The 14,817-nt window shown below is 38.7% G+C and overlaps 1 protein-coding gene across 15 annotated transcripts in view; it reads left to right on the top strand.

The window, feature by feature from the left end:
* AGFG1 (ArfGAP with FG repeats 1) overlaps positions 1-13,133 on the top strand; it is a 68,417-nt gene extending 55,284 nt beyond the window's left edge. For 2 of the 15 annotated variants that reach the window (XM_074963881.1, XM_074963879.1), the window contains 7 exons: positions 1,383-1,566; positions 2,373-2,452; positions 2,809-2,901; positions 5,376-5,423; positions 7,493-7,651; positions 9,365-9,456; positions 11,274-11,746. In XM_074963881.1, coding sequence (XP_074819982.1) covers positions 1,383-1,566; positions 2,373-2,452; positions 2,809-2,901; positions 5,376-5,423; positions 7,493-7,651; positions 9,365-9,456; positions 11,274-11,711 — 1,094 coding nt within the window. In that variant the 3' untranslated portion in view covers positions 11,712-11,746. Of the gene's footprint in view, positions 1-1,382; positions 1,567-2,372; positions 2,453-2,808; positions 2,902-5,375; positions 5,424-7,492; positions 7,652-9,364; positions 9,457-11,273; positions 11,752-12,321 lie in introns of those variants that run through there. The other 13 variants (XM_074963891.1, XM_074963889.1, XM_074963883.1 and 10 more) reach the window with 12 other exon arrangements.
* The last annotated feature ends 1,684 nt before the right edge of the window (positions 13,134-14,817 follow it).

The following is a 14,817-nucleotide window of genomic DNA, read 5'->3' as shown; positions in this document are numbered from 1 at the left end:
GGCTTTGTTAATATTCTTTCCCTTAAAGTTGTGTGGTTTTGAGGAGGGCAGTGGTTGACTGACTCTTAGGATGAGCCATTATTCTAATTGTGGAGTAGACACTGTCTGCTCCATAACTAAGTTGTTTGCAGCTATTCTGACAAACATTGCTGTTATATGTGTGTTCAACACAAACAACAGGACTATGAGGTGGACTATCAAGAGTCACTCAGTGTTTGTATCTCCATTGACCTGGCAATGTTTATGGAGGGATAAGGTACACAGGTGTTCAAAAATACCCTACTTTTAATCACAAGTTGTCCAATTTTTTGATTGCTTCTGCATGCTTTAGTGCATATTTGCTAGATAGACTGTTAGCTCAGTGAAACTTACTTAAGGGTATCATGAGGTGACATAACCACTCTTGTTCTTACATTTTACCTACAAAAAATCCTTAAATTATTCTCCTTTGTCAACTTTTTTGTTCATATTCTTCCATATTCCAAAAAGTAGGTGTTATTGCTCAGTGCACCTCTACACTGTTGTACACTTCCAGTTTTTGTTGAACATTTTAGACTTCTTGGTTACAAAATACCATACACTGGTGCTTGTAAAATAATCTGTGGAGTTTTTTCTCTCCGTGGCAGTCTGCTGAGAACAGGTATCCTTGGAAACGAGACAATTCTATACTGTTACCTATCATTTTGTTCTCCTGAATTTGATACACTGGGTCTGTATTATTTAGCATCTTTTCAGGATTTGGAGTGCAGTTACCCTCTTAGGGCATAAATGAAAATAAGCCACCAGTTGGAAGATATGATATGGCTTTTGTGACACATACTGCATGGTTCATGAATTCAGTCTTTAGTGGGAAATACCATACAGTAGGCTAGGGAATACTCCACAGCATATGGTTAGTCACAAGAACCTGGCAGTGTGAGTTTCCGCAGGATTATACTTTGAGATAATAGTGAAGTAAGAGTCCATCATTCTGTAACTTAATTGTTAGATTTCTTATGCCTCGTTGCTTTCTAAATGTACAACAATTTCAAAGCTGTACTCTAAGGATGAGTCATGCACAACATACTGAGGTTTAAAACAAATCCATCTTTCTAACTGGAGCAAGAGAGAGCAGTGTACTTCACTTAATAATGCGATCAGTGGAAACTAGGAAGCCACTTTTGGAGCGATAGACCTGTTGAAGCATGGTACTGTGTGCTTATAAAGATAGAGATTGGGAGCCATAGTGTATTAGAGTGGCACTAAGTTTTATTGTTTAATTTTAGTCTTAAAGGATGGGAGAACAGTTAATTAACATTTTCTGTTAGTATGGAGAAGGTTATAGAGAAAACATGGTTTTAGAAGTGTCATTTTAAATTTCAATATGGTATCTTCTTTTCTAGGTGGTAGTGAGCAAGGAAGTGGCTTCGGCACTGTAGTTACAGCACCGTCAGGTCCTGCTGTGTCAGCCCCAAGTCAGCCAAGTGCATCTTCAGACAAGTATGCAGCTCTAGCAGAATTAGACAGTGTGTTCAGCTCCACAGCAACCTCTAGTAATGCATATACTTCCACCAGTAATGTTAGCAGGTACTTTTTCTTGTTAGAAGTTAAAGTAATTAGCCCTAAACCAACTGTATTTATAGACAGAAAAATAGCCCTATGGTAGTGTTGATAAAGTTTTTAAAAAACCTGCTTGTATTCAACTGTTCTTTGTTTAGGTCACGATTTAAAAATTGTAGGGAAATAATTCTGGAGAGGAGTTAGTTGGGTGTTGACTTCAGTGTCCTTACTAAAACTGCATCTTTTCTTAATGGTAGTTGTGGTTGTACTGCCCGCTAGAGGTTGTAAAATGAAACTGAAGCAAGTGTTTATCAGTGAAACACTTTTTTTACACCTTCCTAGACGACAACACACTAAATTCTGTTGGAGGATAACAATCCTCCATATGGATTACTTGCATGCATATTTAAGCATATAGCCTTGTAATTGGTAAGAGCTTGGTTTTGAAAAGTGAGACATTTGCAATGTACGTTTTTTTTTAAAAAATTTTTTAAAGTAATTAAAAGCACGTACCTGTAGTAACTTTTTGCTTGGAAATGCAAATTTCCCTGAAGCTTTTGCTTGGCAGCCTATGCCTATTTCTTTTTCTCCTCATTGTCCATACTTTTACACTTTGCCACTGGCAGACAGGGTTTACCATTGCTCAGCGCTAATATATTTAGCCTTTGACCTTGGCATCAAGAATTCAACTCCTGGTGCTAATGGATTATATAGCATTTCAAATCTGTGCCTAAATATCCCTTCTCTACCCTGCTTTTATCTGCCAAAATTAATTGTAGATGTTAAATGTTAAAGGAGCAACACTGACTTCAATGAATGTGAATTATTTTCAGCAGTGCTTTTGGAACAGTACCAGTGGCTGCTACTGCACAGACACAGCCTGCGTCTTCGAGTGTGCCTGCTCCATTTGGAGGTATATTAAAATATTACTAATGTTTATGCAGACTGTAAGCAAACATACTACTAAATTTTAGTCCCATTGTATAGTAGTACTAATGACTTCACTGTCATTAGAAATGATGACATAACTGTTTCCAGTGCAGGCAATATGATGCAAGTAGTCTAAAATATCAGTGGTGGTTGTGTGTGTGTGTTTAAAAAATATATATATCCTGTAGTACCCAATACAGAAAAGGTATGGAAAAACTTCTTATGTAAAGTAATTTCTGACTGTATTTGACTTTGTGAAGGTTGTGTAGAACAAATATATGTCCATGCAGCACTGTGTAAAATTTTTTTTTTTTAAATTAATTGTTCTTAATCTTTCAGCAACACCTTCCACAAATCCATTTGTGGCTGCGCCTGTCGCTCCGGTGGCACCTTCAACAAACCCGTTCCAGACCAATAGCCGAGGAGCAACAGGTGAAAAATAAAACTGCACTGTACAGTTTTATATGCTATACGTACATTTTTAATTTCAAAACTTCATTATATTTGTAGTTTCATAATTTTATTTTTTAGAAATTGACTGAAAATAGGTCATGCACAAGTTAATGTAAAATTCTGCACTCTGTTTTTTAAGTAAAAGAGCACAATATTTAAATAAGACATATAGCCAAATTGTCAAATAGTTGTTCAAGTTGAAATGACATTTCATTTTGACCTTTTCAAAACATTCCCAAGCCTCCAGGCAGCCTGCCTAGTGAGGAGCCTGGAAGTTCTGGGAGTCCCAGCTGTGGGGCAGACCACCTGGAGGGCTGCCCCAGTGCCACAGACTTTGTAAGCCATTGGAACCAGAGCTTCCAAGAGCTGTTAAATGGGCTCCTGGCTCCCCATCAGAGAGGTTGCTAAGGAGCCAGGAACCAGGACTGCCAAGGAGCCTGGTAGGTGACTAGCAGGAAACCAAGCTAGGTAGGTTTTTTTAAAATGCCTGGCTTCCATCTCTATTGTCATAGTCTCATGGAACATTTCAGTTTCAGTGATTTGCTATTTTCTGGTGTAAGAATGTTCCATTCAGAATTTTTCCAACCAGCTCTAGTAATCCTGTTCTGTCTCTTAAATTCCCTCTCCAGTTTTAATTGGCTACAGCATTGACCTGTTGTGTTCCACTTATTGCTGTTACATGCTAGATGTGATTGCGTTACAGTGTTGGCTGTAAGAGTTTCTTTATACAGTTTGAAAAGCACTTTGGGGTACTCAGCAGTGAAAGGCAGCATCTGTAGGGCACCTTAGTTCCAGCTAGCTGCAGAATATAAATTTTGTTGCACTTGGAAATTCTGCAGCAGTTTCATTTAGAATAAAAATATAAATTAATAATGCAATCAGTATAGTAGCCCCTATGATTGATTGATTGATTGATTGATTTTGTTTTTTTTATACTAAACTATCCACCATGGAATTGCAGAGTGGGATTGAGTTAAGAACACTTGTTGGATATTTAAGTATTTGAAACAGTTAAGTGTGACATTTACACTGTCACTGTCAGAATTTACACCCCATTTAAATGAATGGAGCAATTCTAGCTTTTATCATTCTCTGCACCCCCAAAGACAAACCCCACATCCATTCACGTTTACAGGTTTTTCCTTCCCTACTGTTAGGGTGAGAAATCCTTTTAAATGATAGCTTAAATTAATGGAGCACAAGTCTGAGACAAGAAGTGAATTCTGCAGAATCCATGAGGCCATGACTCCATATGTAAAATAGTTTAATTTATAAATTGAAAAACCAGTTTAATGTTCCTTCTTACAATACAATGCTCCTCAGTTTAGACACTACTACAAGATTAATAATTTATTCTGTGATTAATTCTTTATCTGCAATGCTGAATTTTAGGATTGGCCCCATGTGGCAACTGTGGCTATTCTGCCATTTAATAGACTCTGCTGTTTGGTTAAAACCTTTGGTATGCAACCAGAATTCTCTCCTTTATTTAATATCATCCCAGTATTATGATCTGTACCACTTTGGACTATCTTTAAAAATTTCTGTCATTCTCTTGTATCCTTGAAAAAATTTAGCTTTAAAGAGGCTGTTGGAATTACCTTCAGAAGGTCTCTGCCAGATAGTGATGTAGGATATGCCTACACTTCCTGCAGTTTGAACTGTGCGGGTGTGAGTTGTGCTGTAACTCCCCTGTATGGATGCTGCAGATGTGAACTAGCAGGCTCCTAGTTTACATTAATATAATCCTCCTCAAACAGGGTTATATTAATGTGAAGTAGTAACCTTCTAGTTCACATCCACACAAGGAGTTACAGTTCAGCGCTTTGGTGTGCACTGCTGTTCACTCCCCCGTAGGCTGAACTGCAGGGCAGTATAGACAAGCCCTGTGACAAGTGTGAAGGTTGTCACAAAGTGTGAAGACAAGTGTGAAGGTTGTTTTTTAGATTAACCCTTTAAAACAAATTCTATTCAGCTACTTCTGTGTTCCCTTACTTCTGAAAACATGCTGTCCTTTGAAAAAGTGTTTAGGCATCAACAAGTTTTACTGTACTCCAGTTAAGGATCTGATAGGATATTGTAATTAACATTTTCTGTGTCACAAGTTCCTTTCTGCAAACGTGATAAGTATAATAAGATTGCTTATAATTTAGCTTTATGCTATATTTGCATCTCGTGTGCAGTATAAATGGGTTTGGTATAAACTTTATAGTGTATTTTAGAAAAAAGCCTTTGACTTTGTTAGCATAATTATTTCAGGTAACATATATAATTTACCAATTGGTCTGCAGTACACTTGATAAATTCAAAGTTTAGTTGTTAGAAAATTTTTACAGGTTTTAAAAAAGCTCTTTAATCACTGCACTTTTTGTTATGTAGAATAGTTGTATAAAAATGACTGTTCACAAGTATATAAATCATTTGACATTGGTCTTTTTGTGGCTTTCCATAAGGCCTCTCGGGAGCAATGCACTCTCACATATTTCCTCAGGCTCATTTTGGTAGGTGGCCACATTTGATATCTGAGTTTCGTGTGGCTAATTGTTTACTTTGTTGTGAAAACTTATTGCCAGCTTCCTGGTTCTCTGCATGTAAATTTTGAGTAAGCTGTTTTCCATATTTTAAAATGGAGTGAGCATGGATGTGTGGCACTTGGAAAAAAATTGGCATTGTCTTAGTATAATTTTTTTATTTGCATCAAGCAATTAAGTCATTATTGCTTACCTCCATGGTCACGTTAGTAGATGCTTACAACTTATTTGAGTAAATTCTTTGAAGCTTGCTTGTAGTAAGTTTGACACCTTTTGGATATCCTAAACCATTGTGACAAATTGTGCAATGGTGTTTGGGTTTGCTGTTTTGTCAAGCTGTTCACTATTAAATAGCCTCTTCTGTTGATGGGAATTTGTGAAAGTAATGTCAATGCATTCTTTGATAATTGTACTGTGTCAATTATCTGTTTACTTTATATCCCATACTTATCTTATTCTGTTTAATGGTTACTTAAATATATACACTCTCTCACCATTCCTTTCATAGAATATCAGGGTTGGAAGAGACCTCAGGAGGTCATCTAGTCCAACCCCCTGCTCAAAGCAGGACCAATCCCCAACTAAATCATCCCAGCCAGGGCTTTGTCAAGCCTGACCTTAAAAACTTCTAAGGAAGGAGATTCCACCACCTCCCTAGGTAATGCATTCCAGTGCTTCGCCACCCTCCTAGTGAAAAAGTTTTTCCTAATATCCATTCTAAACCTTCCCCACTGCAACTTGAGACCATTACTCCTTGTTCTGTCACCTGCTACCACTGAGAACAGTCTAGATCCATCCTCTTTGGAACCCCCTTTCAGATAGTTGAAAGGAGCTATCAAATCCCCCCTCATTCTTCTCTTCCGCAGACTAAACAATCCCAGTTCCCTCAGCCTCTCCTCCTAAGTCATGTGTTCCAGTCCCCTAATCATTTTTGTTGCCCTCCGCTGGACGTTTTCCAGTTTTTCCACATCCTTCTTGTAGTGTGGGGCCCAAAATTGGACGCAGTACTCCAGATGAGGCCTCACCAATGTTGAATAGAGGGGAACGATCACATCCCTCGATCTGCTGGCAATGCCCCTATTTATACATCCCAAAATGGCATTGGCCTTCTTGGCAACAAGGGCACACTATCTCCAGACAGTAGTTTACTTTTCAGTTAATCAAATGTGTTGATTTGGAATTAAATTTGTGCAAATTTTATACCAAAGAAAGTTAAATTAAAAGAATGGTTACACTCAATGCTGAATTAGAGCAAAAATGCCTGACATTTATGTTCATACCAAAAAGCTTTGTGTGCTATTTAATATTATTCACAGTAAACCCCGAAGGATTTAGTAATGGTTTTGTTGTTAGTCACACTGTGCTACTCTTACTCAACATTTCTCTGAAGACATGCCTGGTTTGTTCTACCTGGAATGTTCAGTAACAGTGAGGCAGATGAGATTTTTTTTTTTTAAAGCATCACCTCAATCTTAAACTAAGGAATTCTGTGCTAGGAATTTTGTATATGAGTCTGAGCATAGTAAGAAGTTATTTTAAAAGAACACTGAAGATTGATTTTACAACTTTATCTCATTGTTTATAATTTCACCTTGGAAATTATAAACTGAAATTTTTCAGACCTAACATTTTCTTTCTTTGAACTTACATGCTGTTTTTTTGGTGTTGCCTGTAAGTACTGGCCTCCACATTAACTCTTTACCAGAAATAACTTTTGGAAGCACTTGAGTAGAAGTAAAACATGGAAAAGAATTCCATTGACTTTACAGATGCTAATGTAATCAAAAAAGTTGGATCCAGCCAACTTGACGGTGTTCTACTCGCAGTTTAGCTTTAATTTTTTTTATCTTGCATGTGTTTTGTTTAATTTCTAGTGAGCAAATTAATGTAGTGTTACTGGAAGCTGAGACTAACCCGCCCAGTGGCTGTTGGGCGGGTATTAGAAAGCTAGCAAGATTCTTCTTAGTGGCATTGTAGTACATTTTGTATAAGAAATTACTTGTAAATTAAAAATAATTGAATGTTGCTTCACTTGGCAGCGGCTACATTTGGCACAGCATCCATGAGCATGCCTGCAGGATTTGGAACTCCTGCATCCTACAGTCTTCCTACTAGCTTCAGTGGCAATTTCCAGCAGCCTGCCTTCCCAACCCAGGGAGCTTTCCCACAACAGACTGCTTTTGCTCAGCAACCAAATGGTAAGTTCATACATACCAGAAATCTTGGTTAAGCAAGTGGGACTATGTAAAGGAAATTCCTTGCATGTAAGGAGCAGGCATGACAGGAGCATACCTTAATTGTTGTGCCAGTTGTGGTACGTTGCTAGTAGCAAAAAACATAGAGGATCGCATAGTCAAACTACATTTTAGCAATCCAAGATAATACTTAACTTCTAATGTACATTTTCCTTATCTTGGATCTTTTGGGATGATCTTGCAACTATATAATTGCAGGACTAAAGAACTTGGTTTCTTCATGGTCTTTTATGGCATGGTATAATCTTTGTCAAATGTCTCCAATTTTATTGCTATAACTATGATCGCTATCTCAAAATGATAGTGAGACTTTTTATATGGATTTTTTACTGAAACTTTTGTGCAGGGAAGGAGACTGTATGTGTCTGGAACCTATTACAACATATTTCCTCAAACCTTAAAAAGGAGAGAGGGCTAGAGAGCATAAAAGAAAATAGCCTAAATTATTTTTTAATGAATTTTTACATGCAGGAAAAGGTCCAAAAAGAAAACTGTGCACTGGAATATAGTCAGGAAGGAATAACTTTGGAACCTTTAGAAATAACCACCCAACTCTTGCTTCCTTTTTTCAGTAACACAAAAGTAGCTACTTTGTTTTTCCTATTCTTTAACATTTTCTATTAACACTGATTAATGCACTTGTAACTGTAATTAATATTATAAAGCCCTATCTCTGGTGGGTATTGGTTCAATAATATTTGTTGGTATTAGCTTTAGGGAGGCAGAGTATTCAGATTCTGAACACTTAAAAAGATGCTGTAGTTTACTGTGCTACTGTACTGTTACTTTGTACGAAATGTGTAGTAGAAAATCACAATGATTTGGCCTTACTTCTTCCTGGAAAACCATTAATAGTCCTGGCTTATAGCAAGGCTTGGAAGGATTAGGTTTTTATTGGTAAGTGTTTATAAACATTGATTTCCCTGTGTGTACACAAACTGAACAGAGATTTCAGTTAACAATAGAAATGTACAGGTAGGCAAAATAAGAAAATTGCTGCTTGAGAACTTATTTGAATTTAAATCCAGTGATTTAAGACTTTTGAATTAGGCTTGTTACAAGTGGACTAACATGAATCATGTAAAGAGCTATGATTTGTTGATTTAAGCATATTTAATTTGTATATTTTGTCGTGGTGTTGACAATTTGTGTTTTAAGGGTTTACAAAGCTTTAATTTTTTGAATCTCAATATCTCTAATTTTTACAGCTGAAAAACTTAATTTGAACTTGTATTGTTAGTGTGTTTGGCATTTTACTCACCTTACGTGATGAAAATTGTTTCACATCCATGTTCGCTCTGATTACGTTAAATTGATTAGAAACTTACTAGAGTGTCATGTACTAGAACAACATTGGAGCGTTTTGGCTTAGAAACAGTCATGGGAATTCTAAAAACATGTTTCCATAGGAATTGAAAGAAAATTCATAGATTTTTAAAATTTCTTTTGAAGTTTTGCATAAATTTATATTTAGAGAGGCTAAATTATGGACCGGATTTGACCCAGTCCTGCTGCCTTGATAGACAAATTACCAATGTACTAAAAGGTTTAACCTGTGTCACTGTGATGGGAGTGGGCTTATAGGAAATAGTCTTCTGCCTTTAAAGGCTTGGCCACCAGTATGAAGCTACTTCTAACATCTTTTATCTTGACAAGGTGCAGGTTTTGCTGCATTTGGACAGGCAAAGCCTGTAGTAACCCCCTTTGGACAAGTTGCTGCTGTTGGAGTATCTAGTAATCCTTTTATGGTAAGTGAGAATTATTGCACAGTAATAGTAAATCTTACAGGTCCAAAAAGAGATGTAATCTACAATACATTTAATTTAGATACGCATGCAGCTTGATTTTGTTTTAAATTAGGGAATGCAGCATGTGATCTCCAAATACAATTCAGTATTCAGATGACATGGCATTGATAAGGCAGTTCAAAATCAGACCGAGGTATTTATGTACAATGATCTTATTAGGGGGTACAGTAACACCTTGCTTAACGTTGTAGTTATGTTCCTGAAAAATGCTACTTTAAGCAAAACGGCAATGATGATTGTGAGTGGAAGAGGGTGGGATATTTCCCAGGAAATGTCTTACGGCTAAATGATGAGCTAGCACTTGGCTGAGCCCTCAAGGGTTAACATATTGTTGTTAATGTAGCCTAACACTCTGCAAGGCAGCAGGAATGGAGGGAGGAGACCCAACATGGCAGAGAGAGAGACACACACACACACACCCCCCCCCGTGTGCGAGAAAGAGACTCACATTGCCCCTTTAAGTACAGACTCCATTTTAAGTACATTGCCCTTTTAAGTAGATCAGCAAGTTGAGACAGCAGCTGCTGCCAGCAAGCTCCCTCTCTCCTGAGCCGTGTCGTGTCCCGTTCCCCCTGCTCTATGGGAGGGGGACACCCTAACATTAGCACGCCTCTTCCCTCCCTATCCCTCGCCCCCAGCAAGCAGGAGGCTCCCAGGAGCAGCATGTGGGGGGAGGGACAGCTGAACTGCCTGGCAATTGATAGCCTGCTGTACGGCTGCTGCACAGGGAACTTAGGGGAGCGGGGAGCTGATGGGGAGCTGCCAGTCCATCCTGGTCCAAGCCCCCACCAGCTAGCTGCAACAGGATGCTCTTCCTGCAAGCAGTGGACAAAGCAGGCGGCTGCCAAACAGTGCCATTAGGGAGCATTGCACAACTTTAAATGAGCATGTTCTCGAATTGATCAGCAACATAACAATGAAACAACGTTAACCAGGAGGACATTAAGTGAGGAGTTACTGTATTTTAAAATAAACCACCAAAAAGCACAACAATACATAAAGTATTAAGTAGGGCTGTCGATTAATCGCAGTTAACTCATGTGATTAACTCAAAAAAAATTAACTACGATTAAAAAAATTAATGGCGATGAATTGCACTGTTAAACAATAGAATACCAATTGAAATTTATTAAATATTTTTGGATATTTTTCTACCTTTTCAAATATATTTATTTCTATTGCAACACAATACAAAGTGTACAGTGCTCACTTTATATATTTTATTACAAATATTTGCACTGTAAAAATGATAAAAGACATAGTATTTTTCAATTCACTTCATCTCTTTATCATGAAAGTGTAACTTACAAATGGGTTACATAACTGCACTCAAAAACAAAACAATGTAAAACTTTAGAGCCTACAAGTCTACACAGTCCTACTTCTTGTTCAGCCAATTGCTAAGACAAAACAAGTTTGTTGACATTTATGGGAGATAATGCTGCCTGCTTCTTATTTACAATGTCACCTGAAAGTGAGAACAGGCATTCCCATGGCACTTTTGTAGCCGGCGTTGCAAGGTATTTATGTGCCAGATATGCTAAACATTCATATGCCCCTTCATGATTTGGCCACCATTCTAGAAGATATGCTTCCATACTGCTGATGCTTGTTAAAAAAATAATGCGTTAATTAAATTTGTGACTGAACTCCTTGGGGGAGAATTGTATGTCTCCTGTTCTGTTTTACCCGCATTTTGCCATATATTTCGTGTTATAGTAGTTTTGCATAATGACCCAGCACATGTTCGTTTTAAGAACACTTTCACTGCAGATTTGACAAAACGCAAAGAAGATACCAATGTGAGATTTCTAAAAATAGCTACAGCACTCGACCCAAGGTTTAAGAATCTGAAGTGGCTTCCAAAATCTAAGAGTGACGAGGTGTGGAGAATGTTTTCAGATGTCTTAAAAGAGCAATACTCCGATGCGGAAACTACAGAACCCGAACGACCAAAGAAGAAAATCAACCTTCTGAGGGTGACGTCTGACTCAGATGATGAAAATGAACATGCGTCAGTCTGCTCTGCTTTGGATAGTTATCGATCAGAACCTATTATCAGTATGGACGCATGTCCTCTGGAATGGTGGTTGAAGCATGAAGGGACATATGACTCTTCAGCGCATCTGGCACGTAAATATCTTGCGATGCTAGCTACAACAGTGCCACGCGAATGCCTGTTCTTTTTCAGGTGACATTGTAAACAAGACATGGGCAGCATTATCTCCTGCAAATTGTAAGCAAACTTGTTTGTCTTAGCGATTGGCTGAAGTAGGACCGAGTGGACTTGTAGGTTCTAAAGTTTTATATTTTGTGTTTTGAATGCAGTTATTTTTTGTACATAATTCTACATTTGTATGTTCAACTTTCATTATAAAGAGATTGCACTACAGTACTTGCATTAGGTGAATTGAAAAATACTATTTCTTTTGGTTTTTACAGTGCAAATACTTGTAATCAAAAATAAAGTGAGCACTGTACAGTTTGTATTCTGTGTTGTAATTGAAATCAATATATTTGAAAATGTAGAAAACATCCAAAAATATTTAAATAATGGTATTCTATTATTTAACAGTGCGATTAATCACGATTATTTTTTTTAATTGCTTGACAGCCGAAATATTAAGCTAAACATAAAAAGCAAATCTTTCTTACCAAGGTAGTAACAGGCTTTTGTTTGTTTTTTATTCCATCCAGATACAGTACTTTGTTTTGGGGTTTGCCATGTGGAAAAACAGTTTGTGCATTTGATTTTTTTTTTCTTTTTTTTCTTTTTTTTTTTTTTGGCATTTGTCTGTTTTTCAGGCTGGTGCACCAGCAGGACAATTTCCAACAGGAAGCTCATCAACCAATCCTTTCTTATAGCCTTATAGACACTTTACCCAAAAGAACTCTTACGTGGTCACAGAACATCTCTGCGCCTCTTGCACTGTTGTCTTGTTTCACTGATCTTAGCTTTAAACACAGGAGAAGTCTTCAATAAAAAACCCTGCATTGTGTATTAAAACCACCAGGTAATATGTGCAAAACGGAGGGCTGTGTTAATATCCTTAACCTGTGAATTGGCAGGAGAAAAGTAGCGGTATCATGTATATTAAAATTGGCTAATAAGTAATTGCAGATACCACATTCGTTATGCTGCAGTACTGTACATATTTTTTTCTTAGAAAATAGCTATTTGTGCATATCAGTATTTGTAATTTTAACACATGGTTATGTGAAAAATGTTACTGAGGAAATAGATCAGCCACTTTGAGGTGCTGTTGTATCTCTTGGAATGAATTACCTACATCATGTTAACCATTGCTATTGAAAGTCATGAAGTCAAATTGGAGGTTTTGTTCATTCTCCAAAATGTTCATTCCTAAAGAGCTCTTCTATTTATACATGCCTACATTCTCTATAATGTAGAGGGATACCTGTCTGCCTAATAAAGCTGATCATGTTTTGCTACAGTTTGCAGGTGAAAAAAATAAATATTAGGGGAAAAAAAAAAAGACTACGTGTATTCTTGCTGCTGTGCAGTAACAAATAATGGGTTGAAATGTAAGCAGTGTATGTACTTGTATATTGGTCCATTCATGAATACTTAAATAAAACAAGGTAAACAAAGTGAGTCTGCAGGTTTTACAGGTAAACTTGAGGACAAAACTTTCACACGATTCATCAAGTCCACTTAATTCTGACTTGTGACACTGATGTCAGTTCGTTTATCTCAGGGGAGGGCAAACTGAGGGCTGAATCTGGCCCGTCAGGGCTTTCAGTCTGGCCTGCGGGATTGCCAGCCCTGTGGCACAGCGGGGCTAAGGCAAGCTCCTGGCGTGCCCTGGCCCTGCACCGCTCCCAGAAGTGGCCAGCCCCATGTCCCTGTGTCCCCTGGGGGTGGGAGGGCAGAGGAGTCCATTCACTGCCCTCGCTTGCAGGCACCGCCTGCCCCCCCGCAGCTCCCATTGGCTGGGAACGGGGAACCGCGGCCAATGGGAGCTTCAGAGGTGGTACCCGCAGGCAAGGGCAGTGCGTGACGGAGCCACCTGCCCCACCCCACCCCCAGGAGCCACTGCCAGACATGCTGGCCACTTCTGCCTTAGCTGCTTTAGCTCTGCTGTGCGCCGCTGCCACCCCGGAGCTGATCGAGGTAAGCGGTGTCAAGCCGGAGCCCGAACTCCCCCTGCCACATCTCACACCCCTCCTGCACCCCTTGCCTTGAGCCCCTTCCTGCACACCCACAACCTCCTCCCACACCCAGCACTCCCTCCTGCACCCCAACCCCCTGCCCCAGCCCTACATTCATGGCCCTGCATACAATTTCCCCATCCAGATGTGGCCATTGTCCCAAAAAGTTTGCCCACCCCTGATTTATCTCCTTATAATACCAGATCAAACTTATGTAAAGCCTTTATGTACAGGTGTTCACTAGGTGTTAGACTGCTGCACTGTTTGTATTTCTAATTTTGCATCACTAACAAATACTAAAATTTCTTCAGATGTGGAAGGCTCCATAGTACTTAATTGTGAAGGTGGATAGTGGAAATGTGGAGTAACTTTTTTTAAAATGAATGTTTAGAACCACTATTTTGGAACTTAGGGATGGATTCACAAAGAGGATGTAGGAACTCCTAGGCACCAAGTAGAATTCACAGCCCTGGGTTAGGTACCCAGCTCCCCATACAATGACTGGGGAGAGTTAGGCACCTAAGAAAGGGATTCTCAGAAGCCCACAAGCTGAGTGGGGAGCTGCTTAAGTTAAATGCAGAGGAAACAGGCAGGGCTTGGGGTCCAGATCCACAAAGGGACTTAAGTGGCTACCTCACATTGATCTGCATCTTAGGTGCCTGTCTCCACGTGGGATTCTCAGCCGTGAACCCTCTCCTGGAGTTAGGGCTACCAAATCAGGTAGAGGAGAAATTTGAAAACAGGTGTTCTGCATCCTAGGTGAGTTACGAACTGACCAGTCAACCACACACCTTATTGGCACCAGAGGTACGCAATCAGGCAGCAGCAGAGGACACCCCCACCACCACCACCACACACACACACACAAAAAAGCAAGTATAGTACTGTATTAAACTACTAAAAAAAAATACAAGGAAAGTTTTTTAGAAAAAAGATTTGAGACGAGGTGAGGAAACTGTTTCTGTGCTTGTTTCATTTAAATTAAGATAGTTAAAAGCAGCAATTTTCTTCTGCATAATACAGCTTTGAATCATTACTAAGTCACTGTTCAGTTATAAACTTTTGAAAGAAAAACCATAACGTTTTGTTCAGTGTTACAAACAACCTCCATTCCTTAGGTGTTCGTAA

Source organism: Natator depressus, chromosome 9, assembly GCF_965152275.1.
Source record: "Natator depressus isolate rNatDep1 chromosome 9, rNatDep2.hap1, whole genome shotgun sequence".
Lineage (NCBI taxonomy): Eukaryota > Metazoa > Chordata > Testudines > Cheloniidae > Natator > Natator depressus.
The sequence above is the reverse complement of the archived record's forward strand: the minus strand, read 5'-3'. Positions and strand labels throughout refer to the sequence as shown.